This window comes from Crocodylus siamensis, chromosome 13, assembly GCF_052110815.1.
Source record: "Crocodylus siamensis isolate JL-2025a chromosome 13, ASM5211081v1, whole genome shotgun sequence".
Taxonomy (NCBI): domain Eukaryota; kingdom Metazoa; phylum Chordata; order Crocodylia; family Crocodylidae; genus Crocodylus; species Crocodylus siamensis.
This window is the reverse complement of record NC_143407.1, coordinates 24,856,411-24,884,189: the sequence shown is the minus strand read 5'-3', so window position 1 is coordinate 24,884,189 and position 27,779 is coordinate 24,856,411. Positions and strand designations below refer to the sequence as shown.

General features: G+C 49.1%; 1 protein-coding gene across 3 annotated transcripts in view; it reads right to left on the bottom strand.

Moving 5' to 3' along the window:
• The window catches only part of CLIP2 (CAP-Gly domain containing linker protein 2), a 112,009-nt gene that overhangs the window by 46,367 nt on the left and 37,863 nt on the right, over nucleotides 1–27,779 (bottom strand). For all 3 annotated transcript variants that reach the window (XM_090025178.1, XM_090025180.1, XM_090025179.1), the window contains exon 3: nucleotides 8,150–8,688. In XM_090025178.1, coding sequence (XP_089881304.1) covers nucleotides 8,150–8,688 — 539 coding nt within the window. The remainder of the gene's footprint in view (nucleotides 1–8,149; nucleotides 8,689–27,779) is intronic.

The following is a 27,779-nucleotide window of genomic DNA, read 5'->3' as shown; positions in this document are numbered from 1 at the left end:
TCTTACATTTTGTCAGTCTTTAAGACCTCATTCCCAATTAGGATTCAGGATGAAAACTCAAGGTAAGAACCCCTCTCCAGAGTGCCCTCCTTTTGCTTTGCTTTTCTTTGTTCGTTTTGTTTTTAATACACTGACAGACGGCGTGAACCCGTACATGACCCACCACTGAAAAACGTGGAACGTAATCAGATGTCAGGAAAGTAACACACAGTTTAGTCCTGATTGCTTCCCTCAGAGGGGGGGGTGGGGATGAAGAATTAATCTCTCCAAAGGGACGTGCAGCAGAGATCTGCTTCACAAACACAAAGAGAGTCAATTCTTTTCTTTCAAAACCTTATCGTGAAATCTTGAATGATCGTCTGTCACACGGCGTACACAGGGCACCCAGTTCTCCGCCACAGTGCATGAGTTTCAGCATAACACCACTGAAGTGCAGTGGAGAATCAGACTATTTTTTTTTGTAAGCCCAACAATTCACAATGCTTTATTCACACAGATTGAACTAAGGTTTCGGGACAGCGCAGGCCAATACATAACCTCTCAAATATCCTATACTAAATAGCATTCTAATATGAACTACCATTAGTCAGCTTTCCAAGCACCACATCTATACACAGCAACATTTCTGTTGGGCCAGCAACACAAAAAATCCAGTTCCAAAGATGCCTGACCTGTACAGCTCCTCTGCAGCACTTCAGCCCACTACCCTATCACCCAGGGGACAGTGATAAGTATTAGGAGACGAAGCAGGCCTGTTAGGGAAGAAACCTATGGTGGCACAGGCAGTCCTCGGACTTGCAACACAACTGGTTCCTGAAAACTGTGTCTTAAGTTGAAACGTTGCAACTCGGAACCATTTTTCTCAATGTTATAAATGGGGGATTGGTTTCTGAATCAAAGCCCGATACCCTATTTTCACCAAAAATACCCCAGAATTTTGTGCTCTATCAATTATGGTTGAGTAATATAGCTACATTTGTGTATTTATGTTGTAAATAGCAATCATATTGATTTGGAAGGGCTTCTTTCAGGTGACTCTGCTGGACTTTTTGAAGGGCTCTTGGCTGGAGTCGTCTTAGGAGTCTCGGCTGCAGGTTTTCCTGGAGTCTTGTCTGTTTTCTTAAAGAAAAAAAGTGTCCAAGGAGGTTTGGACAGATGCTCTCCAGGGAGATGGGCGACACAGCGAACTCGTTCGCTGGCGTGGCATTGCATCGGATCAAGCGTTGATCCAATCGAGTCAAAACCGACATCCGAAAGTTGAAACGGTGTCAATTTATAAATGTTATAAGTGCAAAATGTCGTAACTCAAAATGTCGTAAGCCGAGGCCTCCCTGCATTTCAGAACGAAGTATCCAGTGATCACAAAGAATAGCGCTCAGACAAATGCGGAACAGGAGAGAAAATACTGGGAGACAAGATTGAAGGAGATGGGAGGTGTGGTCCTCTGGTGAGGGAGCTGGTTGGTGACCCAAGAGACTGAAGCTCAATCCTCTGTTCTGGATGAACTTGGGCAAGTAACTTTGTCTCCCTGCATCTCTGGGAACTTCCCATACACAACACGGGGACAAAAGCATTTCCCAGCCTCACAGAAATGTTGGATGCTTAAAGACAGTGGTAATAGAGGCTACAGTCAGATCCGTATCCAAGGTAACCAGAAATAGAGTAGACGGAAAGCAGGGCAATGACAATGAAACTACCACAGGGTCTTGGACAACACTTTCCTGACTGTGACAACACGGGATAGATATAAAGGCAGTGAACATAATGCCTAGGCTGGGAAGGCTTCTTGGGTTGCAAGGAGTTGCCATCCAAAGTATGGCACCAACAGTACCAACTATATCTTAATAAATCTTCGCTCCCATTTGTAATGACAATTCATTTGTAGCAATCACAGCAGTTGAGAGCATTTCACATTCCCGGCTATTTTTAAGGCATTTTGTGACTCAGTCTCCTTCAGCTCTTCATATCCGTCTTCCCACCTGCATCAGTGTTCATTTTTTCTCTTGGCTGGAGATAGGAGAGCCAACACACCACAGGACGCCAATTCTTTGCTGGTGATGATGACCAACAAGAAATGGTGTGCAGATCCTGATTTGGGAAGATCCAACCTAACAAAAAAAAAAAGTGAGCATTCACTGCTCAGCAATAATTTGCAAGGCTGAAGAGGAAGAGTTCTGCAATATTAGGCTCATATCGATCCTACAACTTTTGCATCTATGGGAAATGCTCAGTTTGAGTCAGAAAGAGCCAAGGGCAAATATTGTCCCATTTCTCTAGTGGAAAACTTCATGCAAAACCTTTACCCAAACTACTGAAGAGCATCAGAATGGGTGTCTGAAGAGACGGACAGGTTTATATAAAACTGGTGAACAGCAGAAACAAGACACGGCAGATTGCTGCTGAAATTAAAGAAATCTGCCGGAGGGAGAACAACCAAACTCTGGAGCATCGGGCTCTCCAGGAGTCGGGTGCTGATCCTACAAGCCCAGCGGGCAACCTTGCAGCCCTCCCTTTGGGCTCGGTCGACAACGGCAGAGTAAGAACTGGATGTGCTCCTCAACCTCAGAAGCCCACGGTGTAATCCCACATCTACTCCTGGACGAGGAGTCCCACAGATCTTCCAGAACAGTACAAAACCTGGGCAACAAAGGCTAAGAAAGGGTGCCGCACTTCTGAATGCCTGATGCAGGGCGCTCGCGACCCACCCAGAATTGCTATTCTCCATCCTAGTCATTTTTCCATTTCACTGCAACCCCTCTCCAAATATCTGCAATTTTGCAGTTTCTGCTCTTGCAGATATACCTGCCGGAGCAACACACATTAGTGGCGGCACAACCACATCATGCACTGACTGCTATCCTCAGTCTTGCTCTCTCTTCCCTCCAATTTTATTTCCTCTCTACTACTGCAAGTGATTCAGGGACCATCTCCATCTAAGCGCTGTGTGCGGGGACAGCAGCCAGCACAGTGGGGACCTCAAGCGTGACCCCTGCTCGTAGGAGCTACTGCAATGAAAAATACAAATAATAATTGCAACACGTTCACTCTACAGCGTGCACTTTCTAGAACAGCTTCATTTACATCCACTCTCCAAAATTACTGAGCCATCTCCTCATACAGAACGGGGGCTTTGTTGTATGGTGCATATATACTCTGTGCATACATGTCATGGTGCAGATATACACAGAAGCCTCAACTTGGTGAGGTCTTCCAGGGAGCTAGGCACTGGGGCAGACAGCAAGACCATGCCCTTGGGAGCTTGCAGCCAGGAGAGCACAAGCAGCAGGATTTGGATGGAGAAGGGAAGAGCAGGGTAACATCAATAAAAGACCGCACCATGTACCATGGTCCCAACAAGGGCCAAGGAGGAACCCAAGGAAGGATGCGAGGCTGGGATTTCTTTTCACTAGCTTGTACCATCGGCTGGCCTAAACTTTATTCCCAAAGTCCCCTCCCTAGTGTTTTCCTTTCACAACAGAAACTATTAGTTTTAAGGGGCAAGAAGGGAAAATCAAAAAGGACAGAATGCCTGAAGGCAATATTTTCCCTGCGGGGCTAATCTCTAGGTGGTTTATCTTCGACCCAACAGCCTCACTGGCCACATCCAGACGAGCACACATGTGCCTGTTTTGATGTCTCAAAGCCATTTGAGATGTCACAAGAGGCACACTGGGAAAGCAAAAACGTTCCCCACACTGTATTTGCAGCCCGGACTCTAAATTTGATACCAGCAAGTCCCAGTATCAAAAAAAAAGAAAACCACACTGAAAAAAGCGGTGCAGGGCACGCTCCCTGATGCATGCCCCAAGGCAGCTGGAGGCTGGGCCCTCCAAAGAGACACGCTAGCACCCGTCTCTGCCTGCCGCCTGCCCCTGCTGCTCCAGCACACTGGGGCAACTAGGAGTGGGGCAAGGCTACAGCAGTGGATCAACCTAGGTAAGCAGGGATATTGGGGGGAAAATGTGGGTGTGGGGGGAAACTGTGCTGGGGTGGGTCCCTTGTTGCCTCCTCCTCCCTCCCCCCCCCCCCGCATGGTGCACAGCACCCCCTGCAGCAGCAGCCGCCATCAGGGCGCTCGCAGTCAGCTCCTGGCAGAGACCCCCAGCAGCTGCACATGGTGCATGGTACCGGCATAGCCTGCTGATATGCAGGACCAGGCTGGCTCTTGCTGTCACCCAGGATCCCAGCTCCACATACAAGAGCCTTGAGCCAGCCAGGTCCTGCCTCCATGGTGCCAGCCCAGCTCAACAGCACACGGGGCACATGGAGCCAGGACATGGGCTGGCACCCTGTGCCACGTGCAACTGCAGGGGGTCTCTGCCAGGAGCTGGCCCCAAATGCCTCTACAGCCCCTGTTGCTGTGGCGGGGGAGACGCTGTGCACCATGCAGAGGATCAACCCCTCCCACATAGTCCCCCCCAAAGCCCCCCACCCACATACCCACCCCAGTTCAGGGCTTCCCAGGAACAGCATGGGGGTTGTTGGGGCCTGGGCACAAATGCAAGGAGCACACCAACAAGGGCTGGCACTGCTCACAGCCAGAAAGGAGCCAGTGGGATAGCTGCAGCTGGATTCATGCCCTGGTGCTGGGATGGAGCTAGTGGGGGCAGGCAGGGGCTGCAGGTCAGGAGCGAGGGGCACTGGTGGGGCTGTGGGTTGGGAGTCAGGGGCAGGGCACTGGCATATCAGTCCCCATGTGGTCCCTGTCTGGGTCTGGCTGGCATGCAGCCATGGAGACGCAGATTCAAGCAGGCAACAAAATATGATGGGGGGATGCTGTCGCAGGTGGCATCAGCTCCCACTGCCAGACTGCTGTAGTGGATAGAGGGTGCAGTGGTCACTCTAGGTTAGGGCAGGCTGCTCTAGCATCCAGCTGGCACAAGGGGCTAGTGTCCCCACATACCAACTGACCAAGCCTCAGAGGTTCCCTTAGCTGCTGGCCAGGGCAGCTTTTTATACTGCCGGGCCAGCACAGGTGCTGGCCCCAGCCTCTAGCTCCCCCGGCTGAAGATCCGGAAGGAGGTGGACAGGATCAGTTTGCCCCAAGTGGCACAATTTGCCACACCAAAGTGCACGTTCAGGCACATGTGCTGAGACAAATCCCCAGCACAATTTTGTGCTGCTACTATTTGAGCTGCTGCAAGTGCACGTGCCTGCATGTATGGACACAGCCACTGTGTCCATTTAAGAAAGAAGACTTCCCTGCCATTGGATTTGACCCTCCCCTGCCAGAGAAACAGAAAAAGAAATGCTGTGCCATTCATTCAGAATGGGGTAGGCTGGGGAAGAAAAGCAGACTGGCGTGGCACAAATTAAGGAGAGAAAGTCAACTGCAAGGCTGAGTTGCCTGAGCTGCTGTTCAGTTTCTGCCATCCTGCTAACAGTTTCTTGCAAGGTTTAAATTTACACTGATCATCTTTCCATGGCTGGGACCACAGCAGCAGCAGCAGCAGCAGCAGCAGCAGCTCCTCAAGGGGCAGAATTCAAATGAGCCTTAATAAACTTAGCATAGGGAATCTTTTTTTCCTCCCGCAAAAGATTAAGTATTCTTAAATTGTCCTAGAATATATTGTAAATCATTCATTTCAAAGGGCAAGCCAGCAAGGTTTTGGTACCTGAGCCTGCTGGCAGTTTCAAAAGCATACCATGACAACCCCTAAACCATCTGGACATAGTACATTGGAAAATCTGCAGGGCAGATTCTCTATTGTATCCAGTGTATATGAGACAGAATGGGCAGTGCCTTTCATCTGAGTGCATTAAGTGCCTCAAATGTGGTCTCAGATGGTCAAGCACTACTCTAAGCTCTCTGCTGGGGATAGCCTTCAACCTTGGGGGATCCCCAGAAGGCCTTGTGTTGACGGACCCTTTGCTGTTCTTTCAACAGCTTTCAGGGGAGTATGGACAGCTGTCACAAGCTAGGGCATCCCAGGCTGTGCCAAGACTGAATGAGATGGGGAAGGGTAAAGCCATGAAAGGTACCACAACACACTACCGGCACACGTGCTCCCACTCAACTGAACAAAGCTTCAGAGCCTGCTCTCAACCCAGCCACACCACTAGCTTCAACAGGTAGGGACCAAAGGGGTAAACCCCGTCACAAGCTCTCACACGTTACCATCAGAGCAATTGCTGTATTAGTTCCACTGCAGCAGACAGAGCTTTTTTCAGCATGATGCCCCCAAGCACTGAGCAGCATGTTCCAGGGAAATGCCATTTCTAATCTCTCCAAAAGTTAAACCTCTAAACATATTTAATTTAAAGTTCCTGCTGATCATCAGGTACAGGCAACAAGAATATGCCCAACAGCAAACCCTGCTTATTCTCCTCCAACGCAGCCAGGCAAAGGCATGTCCTTCAGGAAGTCTTTCTATGGAGGATAACCATTAAGCACTTGAAGACAATGGGAGTTTAGCATATGCTGCAAGTCCTAAATAGGCATGGATTTAAGCAGGTGTTTTGTGGCGCTGACAAACGTGCAACTCCCTGGTCTAACTCATGGCACTTTCTGTGAAGCGTCATAAGATAGACCAACCCGACCAACCCAACAGACATTCATTGTTGGATCGGGAGGGTGGAGAATCGAGCTTCACTTTGGAGCCAATCCAGCAAGAGGGGCTATGTGTCTGCAGTCTCTTCCTCCTAGTCCCATCCCCACCTCTCCCAGCTCAGGTGCCGTCTCAGGATGGGAGGAGCTGAGGCAGGGAAGGGAGGTCCATTCTGGGGTTTGCCCACGCTGCACTGGAGTGGGGGTGGGATTGGAGTCCCCCACTTCAGGGGGGCTCCAATCAACCCACTCACCATCCAGTGCAGGGTGGGCAAAACCCCAGACAGAGCTCCCTCCCCTTCCTTCCTCCCCCTCCCATCCTGAAGACAGCACCAGGGATGGGGCTGAGCTGCCTCAGCCCGTCCCTGCTCCTGGCCTGCTCTAACAAATGTTAAACGAAGGCACTCCACTTTGGAGCACAATCAGGCACTTCAAGTGCTCTGCAGCCATGCACTTCTGTCAGCGCGTGGCTGTAGAGCGCTTGCAGCGGCTGATTGCGTAACAAAACGTCACTTCTGTCAGCACCCTCAGGGCTCTTCCGAACTGAGGTTTTAGGACAGTCCGCTAACTTGGCTGAGCCCCTTGTAAATCCAGCACAAGATTATTCCGACCTTGGTGTCTTTTCCTCTTGTTTGAAAAAAAATTTACGGACAGCTGCTCAGGGAAGTTAAACAGGGCCAAGTGACTTAGGTGAGTGATGGCTTTGCCAGAGTCAGAGCGGCGGCTGCAACAAAAAGCTTGGGCTGAGCTACACTCACGTAAAACACCTGCTTGTCATTCTGAATGACAAAGAAATAAGAAATGCAGTGACAGCTGGTAGATAACTCACTCACAGCAAGGAGAGCTGTGTTTACCTACTAAATCAGTCACACTGAAAGGCACACGCAGCAACTAGGCATCTTCAGACTAGAAATCATCACTGGCTGACAGGATGTCTATATACAGTCACTGCTATATCACCAAGCCCTTCCATGCAACCCAAAATGCGCTAGACCAGCTCACTCAAGGGAAGAACTGAAAGGGTTGGCTTCTAGCAAGTCCTATGGTACTGATGAGGAAGGGCTGCGCTTTCCCAGTGGAAACATCACTATAGCAGCCAGGTACCAAAGGATGGGAAGGCTAGCTGTGACTATCCTTAAAAATAGCAAGTAGACTGCTCTGTACTTTGGTGGACTAATCACTTTGGCGCCTGCCACCTTTGCCTATTAAGGTCACCTTTGCCTTGGTGGTCACGCTGCTACAAGGGGATACAGTCTCGGAAGACATTGCGCTCCATCATATGATTCTTCCCGACATTCAGCATCTCAGTAAATGGTACCCCCCACACCATGGAAGCAAGCCAGCCCTCTCTCGAGGGATCAAATCATGCTACAAATTCAAATGCACCATAATTGCAACTTACTTAGGAATCCAGTAGATTTCATTGTACGAGTCCCCTGGTAAAGCGAAGTATTTATGGCTATGATGTCAGTGGGTTAGCCTCAGATAGCAAACCAACATGTTTAACCCAAATAAACCTCTTGAGACACCGGGTTTGCAATTTTAGACATAAAGAACAAAAGGAACAAGACCCTGATCCCTCCCATTTGAGAGTGGACTCACCAGGACGCGATCTCCAAGCCGCAAATCCTTCTCCCCTTTCTTCACCGACCCGCTGTCTGAAAGGTTAGATCCAGACTCGTTTCCAGTCTTCATGGTGCTATTCAGGACGCTCTCCCTCAGAGGAATGACGCGAGTAGAAAGGGGTGGGGTGGCCGTCCCCGAATGCAGTGACAAGTTCTGAGTTGTGAGGGACTCCACAGAATGGGCATCGCTCCCCGATCCCTCTGCCACAGGCTGGCGGGTGAGCTTGGAGGGTCGTGTAAAAATCCCCTGCAGTGGCTGGCACTCGAAGTAACGTACCCCACCAACAGAGCCATCATTTTTACCCACCGGGTCATCCAGAACGACTCCTGCCCACTGGCCGGGAGCAAATTGCGTCTCCCCGAGGTACTGGATCACACCTGGCTTCACCCCATTCACCCAGACGCGTTCGCCCACCACAAAGTCTCCCAAGAAGTCATCGCCAACCTCAGCGACCTTTGGGCCCGACTTCTCAGCACTGCCAGTAGAGGCGGGACCTTGCTTGTGCAGAGGTGAGCCTGTGAATCAAAGGAAAGCAGAATTAGTGTGATGAAAAGCCTGAGGGAACCAAATTACTAGAAAAGGTGATTAATAATTGAGATCCAGATTATACAGAGGAGGACTTAAAAACGGCAAAGGTTACTTACACATGCTCCAACCCGTACTCACTGTTTCCACACACGTATTGAAAACCTACCTGTGCCTTTTCTCCATCTGCAGGAAGACAGCCAAAAATAACCATGTGCTAGCTTCCCAGACATGCTGGAAGGATGGCAGGGTAGGTAGGAAAGGAAGCATTTGTAGTCTAAGTATTGTGTGCTGGCAGGCAGGAGCTCCGTTGAAGGCATAAAGATCTTGATGCCACAGGTATCTTATTTGGCACCACTCCTCAAAGAGGAAATTATCTTCCTCAGAAATGTGGAACTAAAATTTTTGCTGATGGGGGTTACGAGGCTGCTCCGTGTATGGATACAGGCAAATAGTTCTTGGTAAGATGCTAATGCTAGCAGAAGATTTCCTGGCTTTTGCAGGGCCAATGCTGCTGGCTGCTCTACACTGCGAACAGCTTCTGCTGTGCAGTTCTTTCCATTACCTTTTAAAAGGTGCAGCCAATACCCAGCAGCAAGGAGAACTTTTGGATAACTATTAATAAAAGTTAATAAACTTGGTCCTCAAATGAACAGGTGCAAATCCAGTGACTTCAAGCAGGGCTGCAATTCATTAAACCAACTGAAATACAGAAGAAGTTGTTTCAGCTGAGTCAGTCAAGTAAAAGCCCAACTTCCTGCCCCGTTCCCCTTCTCTGAAAGATGTAGAAGATGGCCCTAAAGGTTTGTTCCTCCCAGGAATTTTCTCTTCAGTATATATCAGACTTGACTGAAGGCTGCAGCACTAAGGCTGGCAGATACCTAACCGAGTGGCAATTAAAGACATTTTTTTGCAAAAATATCTTGTTGGTCTAATAAAAGATATCATCTCTACTATGAGTCCCGATTGCCTTTTCCTCTAGGCCACTATGGCTATAACCTGGATACCTAACTGAGCGGTTGAAATTCAAGTGAGAATAAAGTGGGATCAATCGTAGCACTCGGCTGAGAGTATGAGGGAGGTCAGAGTCAGACAATCCCCATTACCAGCCTTGGGTTTTCAGCCTAGTTCCAAGAGAGGAAAAATAAGGAGCATTTGAACTTTGTTAGAGACTTTGTTGTAAAGAGAAGGTAAGGAAGAGGCCTAGAAGTCATGGGAGGAGTTTGGAGAATAAAAATGTATGGAAATGTAAAATCAAGTGCCTTTTCCCATTGGCTCGGCTCCATAAAGTTGAGATTTCAGACTGTTTTCTCCAGTGTACGGAGTCCACCATTGGCACATATGATGTATGCATAAATGTGGTAGAGATGGCTCAAACCATCTCGGAGGAAAGAAAAAATCAGCCCGAATCTTCAGTCGAAAACTCAAAACAAAGCATTTGGGATCATAAGCCCCATATAGGCAAGAATTCAGTTTGGGCTGACATTCAGGGACTCGCACGTGCTACAAAGAGCAAGTGTCCCGTTTCAAAAATGTTCAGTTAGCTCAAAAATATGCATCTGTCACACTCTCCAAGAAGCCTCAGTGCTGCAGCTGCCTCTGCTTGCCGGAGCTGGCCGAGCCGTAACGGCCAGCGTGGAAACGGCACAAGATTTTCATGGCACCGCCAGCCCAGCAAGGAGCAGGAATCACCAGAAACAGCTCCGCCAACCAGTTCCCATCAAGTCTCCAGCCCAATTTTGCAAATCCTCCAGCAGCAAGCAATGCTACTTGCCCGTGCTGCCCACACCCTGCTGAGCAAGGCATGCAAATGAACAGAGGCTCATTACCTCTATGACAGATAAAGGTATTATTTCCCATTGTGCAAATCTAAAGCACAGAGGACAAAATCACCCTGGCCTACATGGGTGGAGCTCCTTGTGGAGTCAAAAAGAGAACTATTGTCTACACACAGGAGGTCTGAATTTAGCCCACTGATACTACATGACCGCCCTCACGTCCCAAAGCAAGACAAGATTAGAACCCACAAGTGCTTTATATCCAGTCTTATGCCTTGTCCACTGGACCAGAATAGGAGAAGGGGCCTGACCCGTTATAGCAAGGAATCATACTTCTGAGCCCTTATCTAAAGTGACCAGCAAGGCTCGTTCAGACTCACCCACCCCTAATACTCAAGCTCCACCGTTCCCTCCAGATCTTTTAGAAGTAATGAACATGACAGGCCAGGTCTGAACACCTGAAAAGTCCACACAAAGAACAAAAAAGCCCCCAAACCATGATAGATGCAGCCGTGGCAAAGGTTGCACTGAGAAGTAGAAAGTCAGTGGTGCTCTGCTCGAGTTCACGCTACGGAGGAGCTTAATGCTTCTGCTGCAACACCCAGCAAAGAGCCGGCACCCAGCAAAGGACAGGGGCGTTTAAGCCAGCATCCAGCTTCAGGAGTCAACAGATCCAACACACACAGCTCAGGCCTCAGAGCTATTGCAAGCAGACTGTCGATTCAGGCAGACAGCAGAGGCACGATCTAAATCAGGAGGTTAAAAATTTAGGATGCAGTCTGAAACTCAGTACGGAAACTCGATTAGTGCAACAAAGAATAGTGAACACTACCGGCCAGACAGTGCTATCCTACCTCAGGCTGAATTGCTCTGCACAACCAGACCTGGTATCATACAATTGGGCTCAATCTTTTGCACAAAGTTTTGAAAAGGTAGGGTCCTACCCTTGAAGAACCAAGGGAGCAAGTCAATAACAATGAGCATGATGCCCCACAGGAGCATAGTCTGGTTCCTTAAAGAAATAAATTCACTATTGTTACTGGGTTGCTTTCTACTCTGGTTTTCGGACCTGGGCTGCAATCTGCTGATCCCCAAAGCAATTTCTCTTTAAAAAAAGTTTTAAGGAACTACCTTAATGGACTTCCAACTGGCATCCCTCCCATTCTACTAAAAGATTAAATGATTTAGTAGATACTTCTCTCTCATACATATACATATATACATATATATATAAAATGAGATTATAGATATATATTAATTGCAGTTTCTGGCTTGTTTTATTACACATTTCAAAGACAAAAAGCAGGGGGCTGCATGGAAGGTGAAGGGCAATTAACTTTTTATATCCTATCAAATATTTTCCAACCTTGCAGGTAAATAAGTCACAGCAGCCCTGTGTTTGTGCCTGAGGAGCTTCAAATAGACCTCCCCACAAATAGAAAATCCTTCTAACCGCTCTAGTCGCACAGCTCAGCTGCAAGGACGTAAGAGAGCAGCGTAAGCAGTGATGACAACATGCGTTTGACAAAGAAAGCCTCAGTTTGATTTGCCCAAGATGCTCTCAATAAAACGTATCAATGTGCATTTGAACATCCCTCTAACATATTCACTTGACAGAAAGCAATACTGAGGTGTAAATTAGAAGCAACATTTTTATATGCTGGTTTTAGAGGCCCAGATTCAGCAAAGTGCTCAAATCTATGGTAAGTAGGCCCAGAAGAGACATACCTGGTACCCCACGCAAAAGTCATCGCCAGGGATCCCGGTTTTCCCTGATATAAAATTGCAAATTCTCTGCTAAAAAAATAAAATCACAAATTCTTTAATAAAACCCCCAAAATCTGTTATTAAAATTAAAGGCTCCCCACAGGCCCCCTGGCCCTGCTTGTGCCTCTCACTCTACCCTACAGCCTTGTTGGTGCCCCTAGACCCCCAACCTACAGCCCCTACTCCCCCAAACCTGCCAGAGAGGGACCCTAGCTGCCAGGGCTATAGACCCAGGTCCACAGCCCTCTGCCCCTGCTCCTCCCTGCTGTGGGCTTGGGGGGGGCCACTGGCTCCCCGCCACTGCACGCACTCCTGGGGGATGGGGGGGACCTACGCCTTTCAGGGAGGCAGGCACAGGCTGTGGGTTCAGGCTCCCGCCTGGCTTTCCCCCACGCCCCTGCTCCCAGGGCCTCTGCAGTCCAGCAGGTATGACCACAGTGGGGTCATGATGGGATCTCCTCACTGCTGCAAGCTCCATGCTGCCCTAGCAATGCATCCCCTGCATGTGCTGCTGCTTTGAGGGGCACAACCCCATGCTGCTGCTCTCACTGCAGCTGCATGTGCAGGAGGCACATCACCAGGGCAGCGGGGAGCTTGCAGCAGTGAGCAGCTTCGCCGTGCAACCCCACTGCGCTGGTGAAAGACATGGAGTGCCTGCCTGGCTGGAGGCGCACGGACCCAAAGCAGCATGATATCGGCCCAGGCGGGCTCCGCACTTCCCTGCACAGATTCCCTGGAAGGCCAATAGCACGCCACTCCCAGTCCATGCACCGCTGGGCAGGCAGCACTCCGTGTCTTTCCCCAACACCTCCTCACTCTATCAGCCCCAGCCAGCTTTTGACAGGAATGGCTGCCTGCCCCGTAGCACGTGGCCTGGGAGGCAGCATGCTATCGGCCCTACAAGAAAGTCCAGCCAGGTGGGCACTCAATATGGGGCTTCTCCCAACACTTCCCCACTCCCTAAGCCCGTAGCCACACACCTATGCCCTGCCCCCCACCTGCCCTGCTGGCTCTTTCCCCAGCCCTGGCAGTCACCCATACCCACACCTGCCACCCCAGCTCTGAGAGTGCCTCCCAGCCATGACCTGCAAACCCCCAGCCCTGCCAGAGCAGGCCCCCAATGCCCTGCAGGCCCCACTTACTGCATAGGCTCCAGGACTGAACAGTGAGCCTGATCCCAGCCTTGGGTGACAAGCCTCAGGCCCATCCTTTCCCCTTCTCCCTCTGGCCAGGGTTTGAGGTTTCCTGCCCTTTTTGCAATCAGCTCTTGCAGGCTAGAGCTCTGCCCACCTGCAGAGCTCTTTGCAAAAGCCAGAAATCTACAGGTATCTCTGCTAAAAGGGAAAATCCATTTTTTCTCTGATAAAGCTGGGAAATCCATGGTTTTCTCTGTTTTTCAATGGTAAACCAGGATCCCTGGTCATCACTTTGCCCAACCCAGCCCTTGCATAGGTGCCTGAGATCCAGCACTCTCACCTCTTTCTTATAGGACCTGAATGGCGCTTGCATTGAAGCTTCCCAGCATTAAAAAAGAACCCATTTTCCTCAAAACAATCATCTATCCTGGAGATATTTTTAAAACTCCTGGCGGTCTGGTGAAGTGCCCGAAGACTGGAAGGCGGCCAGTGTGGTGCTAATTTTCAAGAAAGGGAGGAAAGTGGATCCGGCTAACTATAGGCCTATCAGCCTGACTTCTCTCTCAAGGAAGATCTTAGAAAAAAGTTTAAAAAAAAAAAAAAAAAAAAAAAAGAGGCCATCCTTAATGGACTGCCCGACATCAACATCCCGAGGGATAGCCAGCATGGGTTTGTTGCGGGTAGGTCTTGTTTGACCAATCTCATTTCCTTCTATGACCAGGTGACCTATCACCTGGACAAGGGGGAAGAGATTGATGTCATATATCTTGACTTCAAAAAAGCCTTCAATCTGGTATCCCATGATCACCTCTTGGCGAAACTGGCCAATTGTGGCCTTGAGTCCGCCATGATCCACTGGCTGGAAAATTGGCCCTGCAGTCAGACCCAGAGGGTAGTAATAGACAGAAGTCATTCATCATGGTGTCCTGTGACCAGTGGGGTCCCCCAAGGCTCTGTCCTTCAACCCATATTGTTCCACATCTTCATTAACAATGTGGACATTGGGAGTCAGGAGTGGACTGGCCAAGTTTGCCGAAGACACCAAACTTTGGGGCAAAGCATCCACGCCAGAGTACAGGTGGGTGATCCAGACTGACCTGGACAGGCTCAGCAAATGGGCGGAGGAGAACCTGATGGTGTTTAACACTGAAAAATGCAAGGTTCTCCACCTTGGGAGGAAAAACCTGTAGCATCCTTATAGTCTTGGCAGTGCTACACTGGCTAGTACTATGGAAGAAAGAGACTTGGGGGTCATCATTGACCACAAGATGAACATGAGCCTGCAATGCCATGCTGCAGCTAGTAAAGTGACCAAAACGCTGGCTTGCATCCATAGATGCTTCTTGAGCAAATCCCGGGACGTCATTCTCCCCTTGTCCTCGGCCTTGGTGAGGCCGCAGCTGGAGTACTGTGTCCAGTTTTGGGCTCCACAATTCAAAAAGGATGTGGAGAAGCTTGAGAGAGTCCAGAGGAGAGCCACGCGCATGATCAGAGGTCAGGAAAACACACTTTACGACGACAGGCTGAGAGCCATTGGGCTCTTTAGCCTGGAAAAGCGCAGGCTCAGGGATGATCTGATGGCCACCTACACGTTTACCAGGGGTGACCACCAGTGTCTGGGGGAAGGTCTGTTCACCAGAGCGCCCCAAGGGATGATGAGGTCAAACGGTCGTCAACTCCTCCAAGACCGTTTCAGGCTGGACATAAGGAAGAATTTCTTTACTGTCCGAGCCCCCAAGGTCTGGAACAGCCTGCCATCAGAGGTGGTTCAAGCACCTACATTGAACACCTTCAAAAGCAAACTGGATGCTTATCTTGCTGGGATCCTATGACCCCAGCTGACTTCCTGCCCGTCTGGCAGGGGGCTGGACTCAATGATCTTCCAAAGTCCCTTCTAGCCCTAATGTCTATGAAATCTATGAAAACAACTTGACATACACCTTGGCCCTAACATCTATGAATCTCTTGGAGGTGGCCATTGTCACTCCTATTTTACAGAGGAGACACTGAAGTCTTGGCAGGCACAGAGATTTACCCAAAGCCTGCCACGACATCAATAAAAGAGCTGGAAACAGAACCGGGCATTCCCATCTTGCACTACAACAGCGCCCCTGAAGCATCAGTTTGTCTGGGGAAGATAAAAAGATGACTGGGATATTTGCTGGAGTCAACATCAAAGTGTATGGCACACTGGAGTCCATCAGCAGACAGAGAAGCTTAGCAGGACTTTATTGAGGTTCAGTCCAACAGCAGATCCCTGCTAAGTAGAATTGTGGTTGCAGAACTACAGTAATTACAATCATCGCGGTACCTGAATCTAATTACCAGCATCTAAATGCAGTAAATTATCAGGGGAGTCTGAAAGGGAACAGAGTCCTGAACAGAGCTAGGCAGAGCAATCTCCAGTCAGGGCCATTATTATTATTCATTAGGGCTGAGCAAATAGCTCAATAAAACCGCTCCCTGATTTACGTCCTGCTTTAAGATTCACCTTCTCCATTATGTCCACGCAGGGGGGAAGCTCAAGGCGTTACATCATCTTCATTACTTACATGCAAGAAAATTACTGAACCATGAAGCTCTGCACAAGCCAGAAGAGAGAAACCATGAGCACGTGCTGCCGTAAAGATTGTCCCTTCTCGTCTCCTTCTTGTGATTTTTCAACCTCAGTCACCTCCAGTTTGAGGTACAAACTGTGTTGACTTACGCTTTCTGGAAGATGCCTAGCAGGCTTTTGAACTTTGCCAGATATTAACAGAAGAGTGAAACATTCCCAATAGCCGAATCAGACCCAAACTCTCCAATTTCATGGACTTAGCTGTGAATCATCAGTGTCCCCTAGAACTGCTGCCTGCTGCGGCAGGGTTCAGCAAATGAAAATCCAGAACTGCCCACTACCTAGTCACTAGGGTTGTGCAAGGCTTTGGACAGAGTTTTGGATCCAGACAAGCTTCAGATGCTTCGGCGTCCAAAGCAGCACGTCCGGGTCAAAGCGCTGGCCTCGTTCGGCTTCCCGAAGCGTTTTGGAGCTCCCAAGAGCCTCGGAGTCGTCTTGGAGAGCTGGCCATAGGGTATAATGAAGAAACAATAAAAGTATCTGTAACTTTGTTTTTTGTCCAATTTGGATGACGTTTTCAGGGGTGGTAGACTCTGCAGAGAGCATGAAGCCTGCCAAGATTCAAGAAGATCGGTACAGAGGTTTGAGGGGAACTGCACCCCAAATTCTTGAAAGCAAAACTCCTGTCACATCTAGGCATTACAACACGGGGCGGTAAAAACTGCAGGGCTGGTAGCAATCGCTGAGGCCACAACACCTGCCAAGTTTCAAGATCAGTGCAGGGGTTTGGGGGCAACTGCACCTCAAGCTGTGGACGAGCAAAACTTGTGCCATGGGTGACCCTGCGTGTGTTCAGGCGCAGCGGGGTAAAAGCTGCAGGCCACAACTCCTGCCAGCTGTCGAGGAGATCGGTGCAGGGCTTCTGGGATCCTGCACCCCTAACTGCTGACAGACAAAACTCATGACATGGGTGCTGGTCGGACTGACTGTGTCCATCTTGGGGTGTGGGAGACAACTGCAGGCCTGGCTGCCAAGGTACTGAGTTACCAGTCAATCATGATTCACTTGGGGACCAGCTCTATACACAGGACCCAGCTAATGTAGCCAGTTAATTACCATCAATTAGCACCTACAAAACCAGGCTAAGGAGAGGAAACAATCAATACAGACATTCAACTGCCCCAAGATAGACACAGTCAGTCCCACCAGCACCCATAGCACGAGTTTTGTCTGTCAGCAGCTAGGGGTGCAGGGCCCCAGGACTCCCCTGCACTGATCTTGTCGACAGCTGGCAGGTGTCGTGGCTGCAGCAGGGGCCACCATCCCTGCAGCTGTCACCCCGCTGCGCCTGAACACACGCAGGGTCACCCATGTCATGAGTTTTGCTCATCTGCAGCTTGAGGGGCAGTTCCCCCCAAACCCCTGCACTGATCTTCTTGAAACTTGGCAGGCGTCGTGGCCTCAGCAAGAGCTGCCACCCCTGCAGTTTTCACCACCCTATGTTGTAAGGCCTAGACATGACATGAGTTTTGCTTACAAGAATTTGGGGTGCACTTGCTCCCAAACCCCTGCACCGATCTTCTTGAAACTCGGAGGCTTCATACTCTCTGCAGAGTCTACCATCCCTGAAAATTTCATCCAGATCAGACAAAAACCAACAAATCTATAGATATTTTATTGTGTCCATATTATGCCCTACAGCCGGATCTCCAAGGCGGCTCCGAAGCTTTGGAGACGCTTCGGCCGGATTGAGGCGGAAACCCAGTCTGGATCGCTGCCGCGCAAAGCGACCAGATCCAAAGCCAGATCAGATCACTGCCGACTCGCACAGGCCTACTAGTCACCAATCCCTCAGAGCAAACGTGCAAGAAACCATTCAAAACAGACAAAGCAGAAGGACCTGCCTTCAAGAAAACTTTCTTCCTCACTCCCAAGGGTTACAAGTTGGCATATGCCCAAAGTCTGCGGGTCTGCAGCCATTCCCGGTCTGCTTTTGGATAGTCTTGTTCTATTGGACCCTCCTCCATAGAGGTCTGGGAGTCCATCTCCAGACTAGAGATGACCAGATGGGACCAGCAGTCTGGGAAAAATGGCTGGGATAGTTAACATCACTCCCATTCTCTGAGGGTGGGCAGGCATGTGTGAACTGGAGATGGATTAATGCACCAACTGGTGTTCCACTTTGTCTGTAATAAAACCCAGAGTCATGGATCTAATAGCTGCCACTCCTGCTTTCCAATCCCATGCCACGAAGCACTCAAGGTGAGGGACTTGTAGCACCTTTGAAATACTCCATCCCATGCTGGGGGGCTCCCATCTGCCTCCTGTCATCTACCTGCATTCCTCCAACGCTTGCAGGACTTCATTCTCCAGATGTTCACGGCACACTTGGTACCAGGTGAGTGGAGAAACAAATGGATAAAATCCAGGGCCAACAGAGGTAGAGACCAGAGAGCTCTCTCCCTCATGACATAAAGCAAAGCAATTGGGATCCACCACCCAATATGAATGCAAGCAAACCAATCTGCCAGGCTCTGGCATGGCTTTTGTCTCAGGATTCAGAGCTTTTGGGCAGGGGTGTCAACCTCATCCGACGCTGTGGGCCACAAGTGGCCCAGGATTGGTCCATGGGCTGGATTGGGCCCATAAACCCCACTCCTCCCCACACCCTGGGTCCAGTGCCTGTGGACCTCACTCTGGCTGGTCTGGGACTGTGCTGCATATAGTGTCCATGCAGCCAGATGAGTGGCGATGTGGCGCACAGGCCAGCCGGTCCAGGTTGGATGCTGTACTGGCTGGAGTGGGAGCTGTACGAGATGCTGTCCCAGACCAGGTGCTGGATCTGGTATGGGGGGCAGGGCCAGCACCAGGGGCCAGATGACATGGCTCCTCAGGCTGGATCTGGCCCACGGGCTGCATCTTTTGACAGCCGTTTTAGGGCACCCTCTTCTCCTAATTGCTTGCTTTGATGCTTCCTCACTTCACTAGCCCATCGGGCAAAATGTGTTCCCCACGATGTCCCATATGCCATATATGCCGCAACTTGTCTTAGCTGCCAGGATTTTAAGGGACTGAAATGTTCCACGGACACAGGGATTGAAAAGGTTAAAGGTTTTATGTTACTAGGGTCTGAGCCCAAACACATGGCTCCCATTAAACGCTAATTGGAGACATGTGGCTAAAATCCCTGGAATGGCACAAACTGTTGCATGCAAGAGACAGCCTCTTCCTGGTCCCGGGGACTCCAGTTGGGAACAATGGCAAGGCAGAGATTTCTGAACTTACAGGAGCAAGGAACTTTCCCAAGAGCTGCAACCCAGTTGCTCTGGCACCCTGGGGTGCCTTGACAGCCTTCCAAGGGTGTTGTAGGGTGTCATGCAATATTAGCACTTAGCCTTATGGACGGGTGGACCCCCAGGATCACACACACACACACACACACACACACACACAGCCTGCCTCTGCCTGCAGCAGCACCACTGACTTGCAGAGGGAGGGGTGCAAGTTGGTGAGCTACACTGCTCAGCAATGATGAGGAGGTCACCAAGAAAGGACACCAAAAGACATGTTTGCCCAGGGAGCCATGTCCCCAAGGCCAGCCCTGTTAGTACCATCAGGTGTGCAAACATGATTCACAAGGTAAAACCAGGGATTTCAAATAGGCAGACTTGATGTAAGTAAAAGTGATCTCTTTTATCAGACTAACTGAATCGTTGCAAAAACTGTTCTTTACCAGCTTTCGGGCACAAGCACCCTCCTTCAGGCATTGGAAGAGTCCTTAGACGAAATGGAGCCTCATCCACAGCATGGGATTTCAAATAGGAATTCATGGTGTTAAAAACATCCTTACCCATCATGGGCTTCCTGAATTCTTTGCAACAGAAGAATTGATTATTTTTCTGTAGCCAAAAAACAACCGAAAACTGAACGCTGACATTTTCCAAGAGATGCCTCGATTCCAAGAAGGTTGAGAGCTACTGCTCTAGCCTAAGAGCATCAGATGCAGGGCAAATGGACAAGCAGATATACCAGCAAGGGGACCATCCAGTATAACACGAGCATTAACAGGTGTCCCCTCCCTATGTTATAAGGGGCATTTACAAGTGGCAACTACATTTCCACTCCCTCAATACCTTTTCATTTCTCCTGGCCTGTCCATACCCCGGCAGTTTTACATCCCTAAGAACACAAGCCCAGGACACCATCCAAATCAAGCAGGAAGAGAATTTGTTTCCTCTGAGGGTAAAGAGGAGAAGAAGTTAGCCTGGAAGTGGTTCACAGTCAGTGCTGGCCAAGCATCCCCTGTGCCCAGCACAACCCAGGCTTAATCCCATTATTCCTGAGATGCATGCCAGGCACACTGGCCATCAGAAGGAGCAGAAATTCAGCAGCTCTGCTGTGTTGCCATGGGAATCTAGAGAAAGCCAGTTAATTGACAAAATGGAGTCTCATTAAATTAAAAAAAAAAAAAAAGAGCAAGAGATAGAGGGAAACCATAAGCATCTTTCTTTCCTTAGCAAGGTGAAGTGGGAAAGCACATGTAAGATTTGCCAACAGGCCTCAAGAAACCTCTAAAGGAGCTTTTTTAATCAGTCTTTTTTCCCCCTGAGATTTTGCTCATTTTCCCCAGGGTGACTTGGGCAGGCATTTCCATGTGAAACAACACCCGAGCCTGAGGAAGAAGCATTGTGAACTGTACGACTGCCCTCGGTGCCTCCGCTCCTCCTCCCCAGAAAAGAACTGGGTGGTGACATACAACTACCCATGCAGTCCAGCACCTGACATCTGGCACTTGCCTCTCTGCCAAAATTGCAGGGTTGCTCTAAGTCACCTGGCCCACGTGGAAAACAGGTGGCAGAAAGTCTGCCTTTGCAGGATCTAAGGAGCATTAATGAGAGTCTTACACCACCCCACGCATCCAGCTACAAACATGAGGCTAAATCCCGAGTGATGGAGAGCACCTGCAGCACTCAGCCACTTTCAGTGTCCAGCCCACCAGCAGGGAGACAGGCTGGTGTCACTGCTGCAGGGTGGTTTTGCATCCCGGCTGTCCTGAAGCTAACTTCACTTAAATAAGTTGCAGCTGAAGTGGAGAGAAGGAATGTGTCAGCTGGAAAACCCCAACGCTGGCCACAAGAGCTGTCAGCTAGCACAAGAATTATGTATGTTGGAGCTGCCAGTGGGATTATATAAGACCCTGAGAGACACTCCCATCCATTAGTGCTCTCCCAACATCTGCCTCCTTGCTTGGTTCAGTGCTTCAGTGATGGCGAGGGGAATCTACTGGCCGGGGATATCAGGCACTGGCCTTCCTTGAGATCACCACGCGTGCTTTGCAATCTGCTCCTTGGTGGAGGACAATGGACATATTCTTTAAAACATGCAGAAAGTTCCTGAAAGCACAAAGATGGGGGGGGGGGGGTGAACAGCAACATGAGGGGAGAATCAAGTACGTAGATCAAGTGTGCATGGGGTTGGGCTCTCATAGTACTGGCTGTTATTTATGCCTCTCCCTCTTGCATTAGATTAGTTCAGGGGCAGGGAAAATGCAGGCCGTGGGCCAGATCAGGCCCATCAGGGCATTCTATCCAGCCCCTAAAAAATTGAGTAAATTAATATTTATTTGCTCCAGCTGCTTGTCAAAGATGAGAGGAGCCAGGGGCAGTAGGACCGAGCAGCCCAGCCCCAGCCCCACCCCCAGGCATTTCTGTGCCTTCCTGCCCCCGCATTGCTCCAGCACCACCTGGCTCCCAGCTGCATCACCAGACCAGGGAACATGGGGTCTGCACCAGTAGATTCATAGATGTTAGGGTCGGAAGGGGCCTCAAAAGGATCATTGAATCCGAACCCCTGCACTGGGCAGGAAAAAGCGCTGAGCTCATGTGACCCCAGCCAGGTGCTTGTCCAGTCTCCTCTTGAAGACCCCCAAGGTAGGGGAGAGCAACAGCTCCCTTGGATCCCATTCCAGATTCTGGCAACCCTCACTGTGAAGAAGTTTTCTGCTGTCCAACATAAATCTACTCTCCATCAGCTTGTGGCCGTTGTTTCTGGTTATTCCAAGGGGTGCTCTGACAAACAGAGCATCTCCTATTCCCTGCTGCTCCCCCTGGTGAATTTGTACACTGCCACCTCAGCTTTCTCTTGCGGAAGCCGAAAAGGTCCAGGTCCCTCAGCCTTTCCTCACAGGGCCTTCCCTGCAGGCCTCCAACCACATGAGTAGCCCTTCTCTGAATCCTCTCAAGATTGTCCACATCCATCTTGAAGTGCGGTGCCCAGAACTGGATGCAGTACTCCAGCTGTGGCCCGACCAGTGCCACGTAGGGGGAGAGCATCACCTCCCTGGACCTGCAGGTCTCTAATCATACGAGTGTAGGGAGGGGCAAAGTATGTGTGTGGGTTCGTAGGGTGAGTCCCACATGCACACCCCACCATACACATGCACCCTCACCCCCCCATACTACCATACATGCAGACCTCCATACCCACACCCCAGCCCTCCTCCCCCACACACAAGCCTCCACAAACCCCATACCCACCCACACCCCACATGTCCACACACCCACATGCTCCCTCACCCCACACCCACCCCGACAGACACATCCACACCCTCCCCCACACCCCATGTACCCACACAACCACAGCCCCCCCACAAAGTTATACCCACCCCCATGCCCCCCACCACAATATACAAGGATGAGACTTCATTTTAAGCTATTATATCCTATCCCCTTTATGTACACTACACACAAGCATATAAACCAAGACAAAAATATTTTTTGGGGGGGATGGGACTTCCAGACACAGGATGGCAAACAGGGGGCGGGGCTACTCATGCAACAGTTTGCCAAAACTCAGTAAGCGGCCCTCTGCCCGAAATAATTGCCTGCCCCTGGATTAGCGCATGGGCCCCACGGGTTCTGCAGGTGAAAGGCTGCAGTCCCCAAGGTGCAGGAAACGCACCTACTCATAGTCAAACTAGGTCCCATTAAACCCAGAGGAACTGAAGTCCAGGAGGACAATTCAGAGCTATACTTGTAGCCAGCAAACTCCAGGCAAGTTCCTGGTAGATGAGGATCAGGAATCTCCCAAGGCAAGATGCAAAGAGCTACTGCAGTTCCAAGCACCACCGTCTGCACTCAGAGAGAAGGAGCTTTGTCCTCTTTAACATAGCGACATAGGTAGGAAATCCTTGTTGCCTCCTTGTAGGTCTGCAGAGACAGAAGTGAGGGGTATCTGCCACCTTCAGGGACCATAATTTGAGCATCCCGGGAATGATGGGGCTCCCCACCCTCGCCAGCAAGCTCAGAAGCACTAGGGCTGTTTGGCACCGAGAAACTCTAGCCAGTGGATGCATTTCCAAGCAGGCAAGTCCTCAGATCCCTGTCACACTCCCCCAAAGTGCCTCTTCCTCCTGGATGCTTTTCATTCAGACACAGAACTGAAGCAGCTGTTTGCTGCAAGGAGATTTATTATGTCCCTTTCAAGCTGCAGGATGAGACAGGAGCGGATGAGACAAGGGAATTCAGCCAGGGCTGGACAAGCAGGCAACTGGTAGAGGAAGCTACACTTCACAAGCAATAGCCGAATGACCTGGAACACGTCATGGGGTGGAAGTGACCGTCGGGAAGATTAACGACCGACTTTGAGGAAAAGAACAAAGGTTCTTCAAGCTGAAAGCCCTGGGACTGCCAATCACACAAGACTTATGGGACCTATTGATACTGCCTGGCAGAGATGAAGACTGTACTTGGTCTCCTGAGCAACTCCCTGAACAGTTTGCATACGAAGCTGCAAGTCTAGCTCCGGTACAACAGGTAAGCAAGCCTCAGGTATTTTGAGCAGGGAAAGAGGAACTACAACACATGCCGATAGGGGGGTGGAGCGAAGAGAAGGAGTTTCTGGGTTTGTGCCTCATCACGGTGGCTTGTAAGGGTTCAGAAAGTACATGCTTACATGTGAAGACAAGAGACTGCATTTGATAGCTCAGGAGACCCCTTCCAGTCCTGCGTTCCTAAAAGGAAGAGCAAAAGCAAGGGAGGGAGAATGAGAATTGCTATTAAGTGCTGGGCCTGGATTCACTGCTTTTGGTTCCTAGGGAGGCTACGAGATCCTCACTCAAATGGATCTCCGTGTTCACGTCAGCAGAGCTGAGGGATCTTTACTATGGAGCAAAAACCCCTCGTTTTCTGTTTTGTTTTGTTTTTAAAGTCTCATTCAAATGCGGACCCTCATGAATTCAGTAGGCAAGCCTGCATCCTCGGTGCTAGCAGAAGACGGGGCTGATGGGAACAGAACAAGGACCCAGCCTTTTAACCAAGCCATATGGTTTGCTTTGCTTAGCTCAGTGCTGTGGCACATCAGCCCACCAATCAGACTGTGTTCTCCAAACAAGGAGGTTTGCTCTCTCAGCGTATGTGACACAACCGGGCCAAGCATTTATTTGATGGTGCTTTGATCTTTTGTGAACACAGAGATGCCTTGGACTTGGATAACTTCCACCTTTCCTTCCATTACAATAAGCACATTCTGGGGGCATTCAAGGCTAAATAGCATCGCAGCCCGAAGAAAAATAGTAACAGCCCTCCCTCTGCATACTACATACAACTCCAGGGTAGTTTCCAAACACGGGTCATAACAGTCTAAACACCCCATTTTATGTAATACCGGCCAAAATTTCCAGAGAGTGATCTAAATGCCATTATAGTTCACAGCCATTTCTTTCATCTACCCAGTAAAGACGAAGCCAGCCATGCATGTTCTCCCTCCTGCTCCACAGCCCTCAGGCTCACCATCGAGCTCCCAGGGACGTCAGCACCCATTGCCATAATTGACACAAACATTTTCACAGTACAGTGTTTTCCTTCTAACTGCATGAAAAAAAAAAATGTATGCACTTATCTGAACTTAATGTAAGCAATGCTCATTCAATACCGAGCACTGTGCAGCATCAGTTTTTTCAAGGTTTCTAATGGTCCATTTCAGGGCAGCTATTAGGAACATTAAGATTGGGGATGGAGGGGAGTATAACAGCCCTGAAACCAACTGGCTCCTGTCATTTTCAAGGCATTTAATAGAAGCGCTTTGGCAGCTGCTTCCTAGTCGCCACCACTGCACAGTTAAGAGGGAGTTCAAGCATATAGCAAAGTAGACAGTAGAAAGGAGCTGGAAGATCATACTGTATGTGTTTAAGCGCGTCATGCATTTAACCCATAGGCAGACAGCCGACACTTGTTACAATACAAGCAAGCCGCAGGCAGAACATTGGGACCATGGTCTTATGCAGTTTGTTGTGTGGGGGGGCATGTGTTACACCATAATACTGTATTAACACAACTATTCAGAGTAGCTTCGTCTTTGAGGCATATAACTGATAGGCATACAGATACAAGCCATTGCCATTAACAGAGCAGAAACTGCTGCAATGTGTATTGTAGTTCCTACTTTGTCCCAAGTTAAAAGGAGAGTTTACTTTAACTCCACTGGTAAGGACCAATGCTGTGGAAGAGGACTGAACTATTTCACTGCGGCTGCTGCAAAGTTTTGAGCGGCTATAGTATAAAGCATGGATTTAGCCAGATTTTTCTGTAATGTTGTTAACATTGATTAGACTACCTAAGAATTAATGCTAGGCAATGCACTTGCAATTTCTTTGAGGAAAGATTGGCATTATATTAGAGACCTTTACGTCATTAGGCCAGCTGATTTAGTGGCATCCTTAGTAAATTAGGGAGAAATTAAGAGATAGCATCCAGGTAGTGAAATAGTTCATTAGTGATGTGCCATGCTTGAGCAGAAACAAGATTGCATCTTTTGAACCAATATGCACAATAGATAGAGATTTTGGCAGCTTGGGGAAAGTGATTCAAAGAAAGCATGTAAAAGGATCTCCCTTTTCTTTTGGGGATAATTAACTCAGCATGTGCGTGACTCTATTCAGCAGGATACTGCATGCCTTAATTACATCAGACTACATTCAGACAGTGCCATCCCCTTCATGATGGAATGGATGAAAAGGTTCTGCATTTTGATCAGATCAAACACCATTTTCTTCAAATCTCCAAGACCCATTCAAATGAAGCGCTTGTCTTACTGGGAAGATTGACCAGCACAGTAATAACCAAATAATTATTGCACTGTAATTCCCTCTAAGAAAACACATGCAAAAACAAAAGGATTTTATTCTACGACAATTGCTCCACAAGTTGCTTTATTCTGGAACAATATACATAGTAGTTTCATAGTTGGTCGGGCCGGAAGGGGCCTGAGCAGGTCATCGAGTCCGACCCCCTGCCGTGGCAGGAAAGAGTACTGGGGTCAAGCAATGCCAGCAAGGTGATTGTCAAGCCTTGTCTTAAAGACGCCCAGGGTAGGAGCCAGCACCGCTTCACTTGGAAGTTGGTCCCAGATCCTAGCCGCCCTGACCATGAAGTAGCACCTCCTGATGTCTAGTCTGAATCTACCCTCTGCCAGCTTGTGGCTGTTACTCCTGCCAGTGCTCGGGGGAATGGGGACCCCCCACCCCGCCAATGACTGCTGGTCCCCTCTGACTAGTCTGTAACCAGCCACTAGATCCTTTCAATCTTTAGATCGAGTAGGGTATCTGCACCTCACAGGCACACTGCCTTGCACTGCTGGACCTTGTTGGTCTTTTAAAGTTATGCCACATTTGCCTAGAACATATGGATAGAGGCTTTTCAATGTTTTATACACATCTGAAATATAACTGCAACCAGTATAACTGCACAGAAAGCAACTTGAGCATCCCCTAGGAGGAGAGGGAAGTATGAACTACTGTTAAAAGTTAGGCGACTGAAGACGGATCTTTGGCTTACGTTATTTGTACCAGTTACTCAGCTTTATCCAAGCCGTACACAGTGTGTGGTTTGTGGGAGGATGCAGGCGAGGGTTTGCACGTCTTTTTGATGCCGCTATGATGATGGTGTAGTTTTAGTTTGTGTTTTTACAATTGTACGTTTAGACTGTAAGTCTTCCCAAGACCTTGGGGGAGGGGGAAAGGACGACAACCAAACAACAAAACCAACCAACTAAAAAAAACCTACCTAACCTTTTCACCAGTGGCTGTTTATCTAGACTTCCGTGTACTTGTAAAGTAACTCCTGTATCCCCTTTTCCCAATCTTGATAAGCGCAAGAACTGGTTCACTTCTACCATCTACCTCCTCTACTGGCAACATGAGCTCCTTAATACTGAAAAAAGAAAATCAGTAAGGTGGGTTGGAAAGGAAGGAATGGGAAGACATTTCTACTGCAAGCATGCAAAGCATATAATGAACCAGAGAGACAGACTAGAGAAAAAACTAACCAGTTACTTATTACATAGTGTGCAGTCAACTAAATCTAGGCTATGAATCCCATGCTTGTCCAGGCTCAGGTTAACACACCTTGGCATTTGCATTTGTTATCAGTGTAACTTAGGATAATGCAACCTACATCACATCCTAAGCCTTCTGCAGAGGTTGGTCACTCCAAAGCACTTATGCGCCTCAAGCATGTGGTCCAATACGTGCGGAGCTCTTCCAAAACAGCCTATCCCATTATAGCTATGCTGGTAAAACGCCTCAAGTAGACCAATCATTACTTATTACAGCTTTGGGTAAAGTTTCAAGATGATTTCCTCCTCCTATTCAAACGGGGTCATGCAACGCATGCTAGAGCAGTGCGAAAACTTCCAAACAACCCCCAGTCTTTTCAGTAGGTATGGCAATATCCCACACAGACACATGAGGAATAACAGCAACTGGGGGGGACATGCTTACAGTGAATACGAGTACTGAGAGTTGCATTTAACTAAACCAAACACTATTAGCTGTGTAAAGCTAGAGG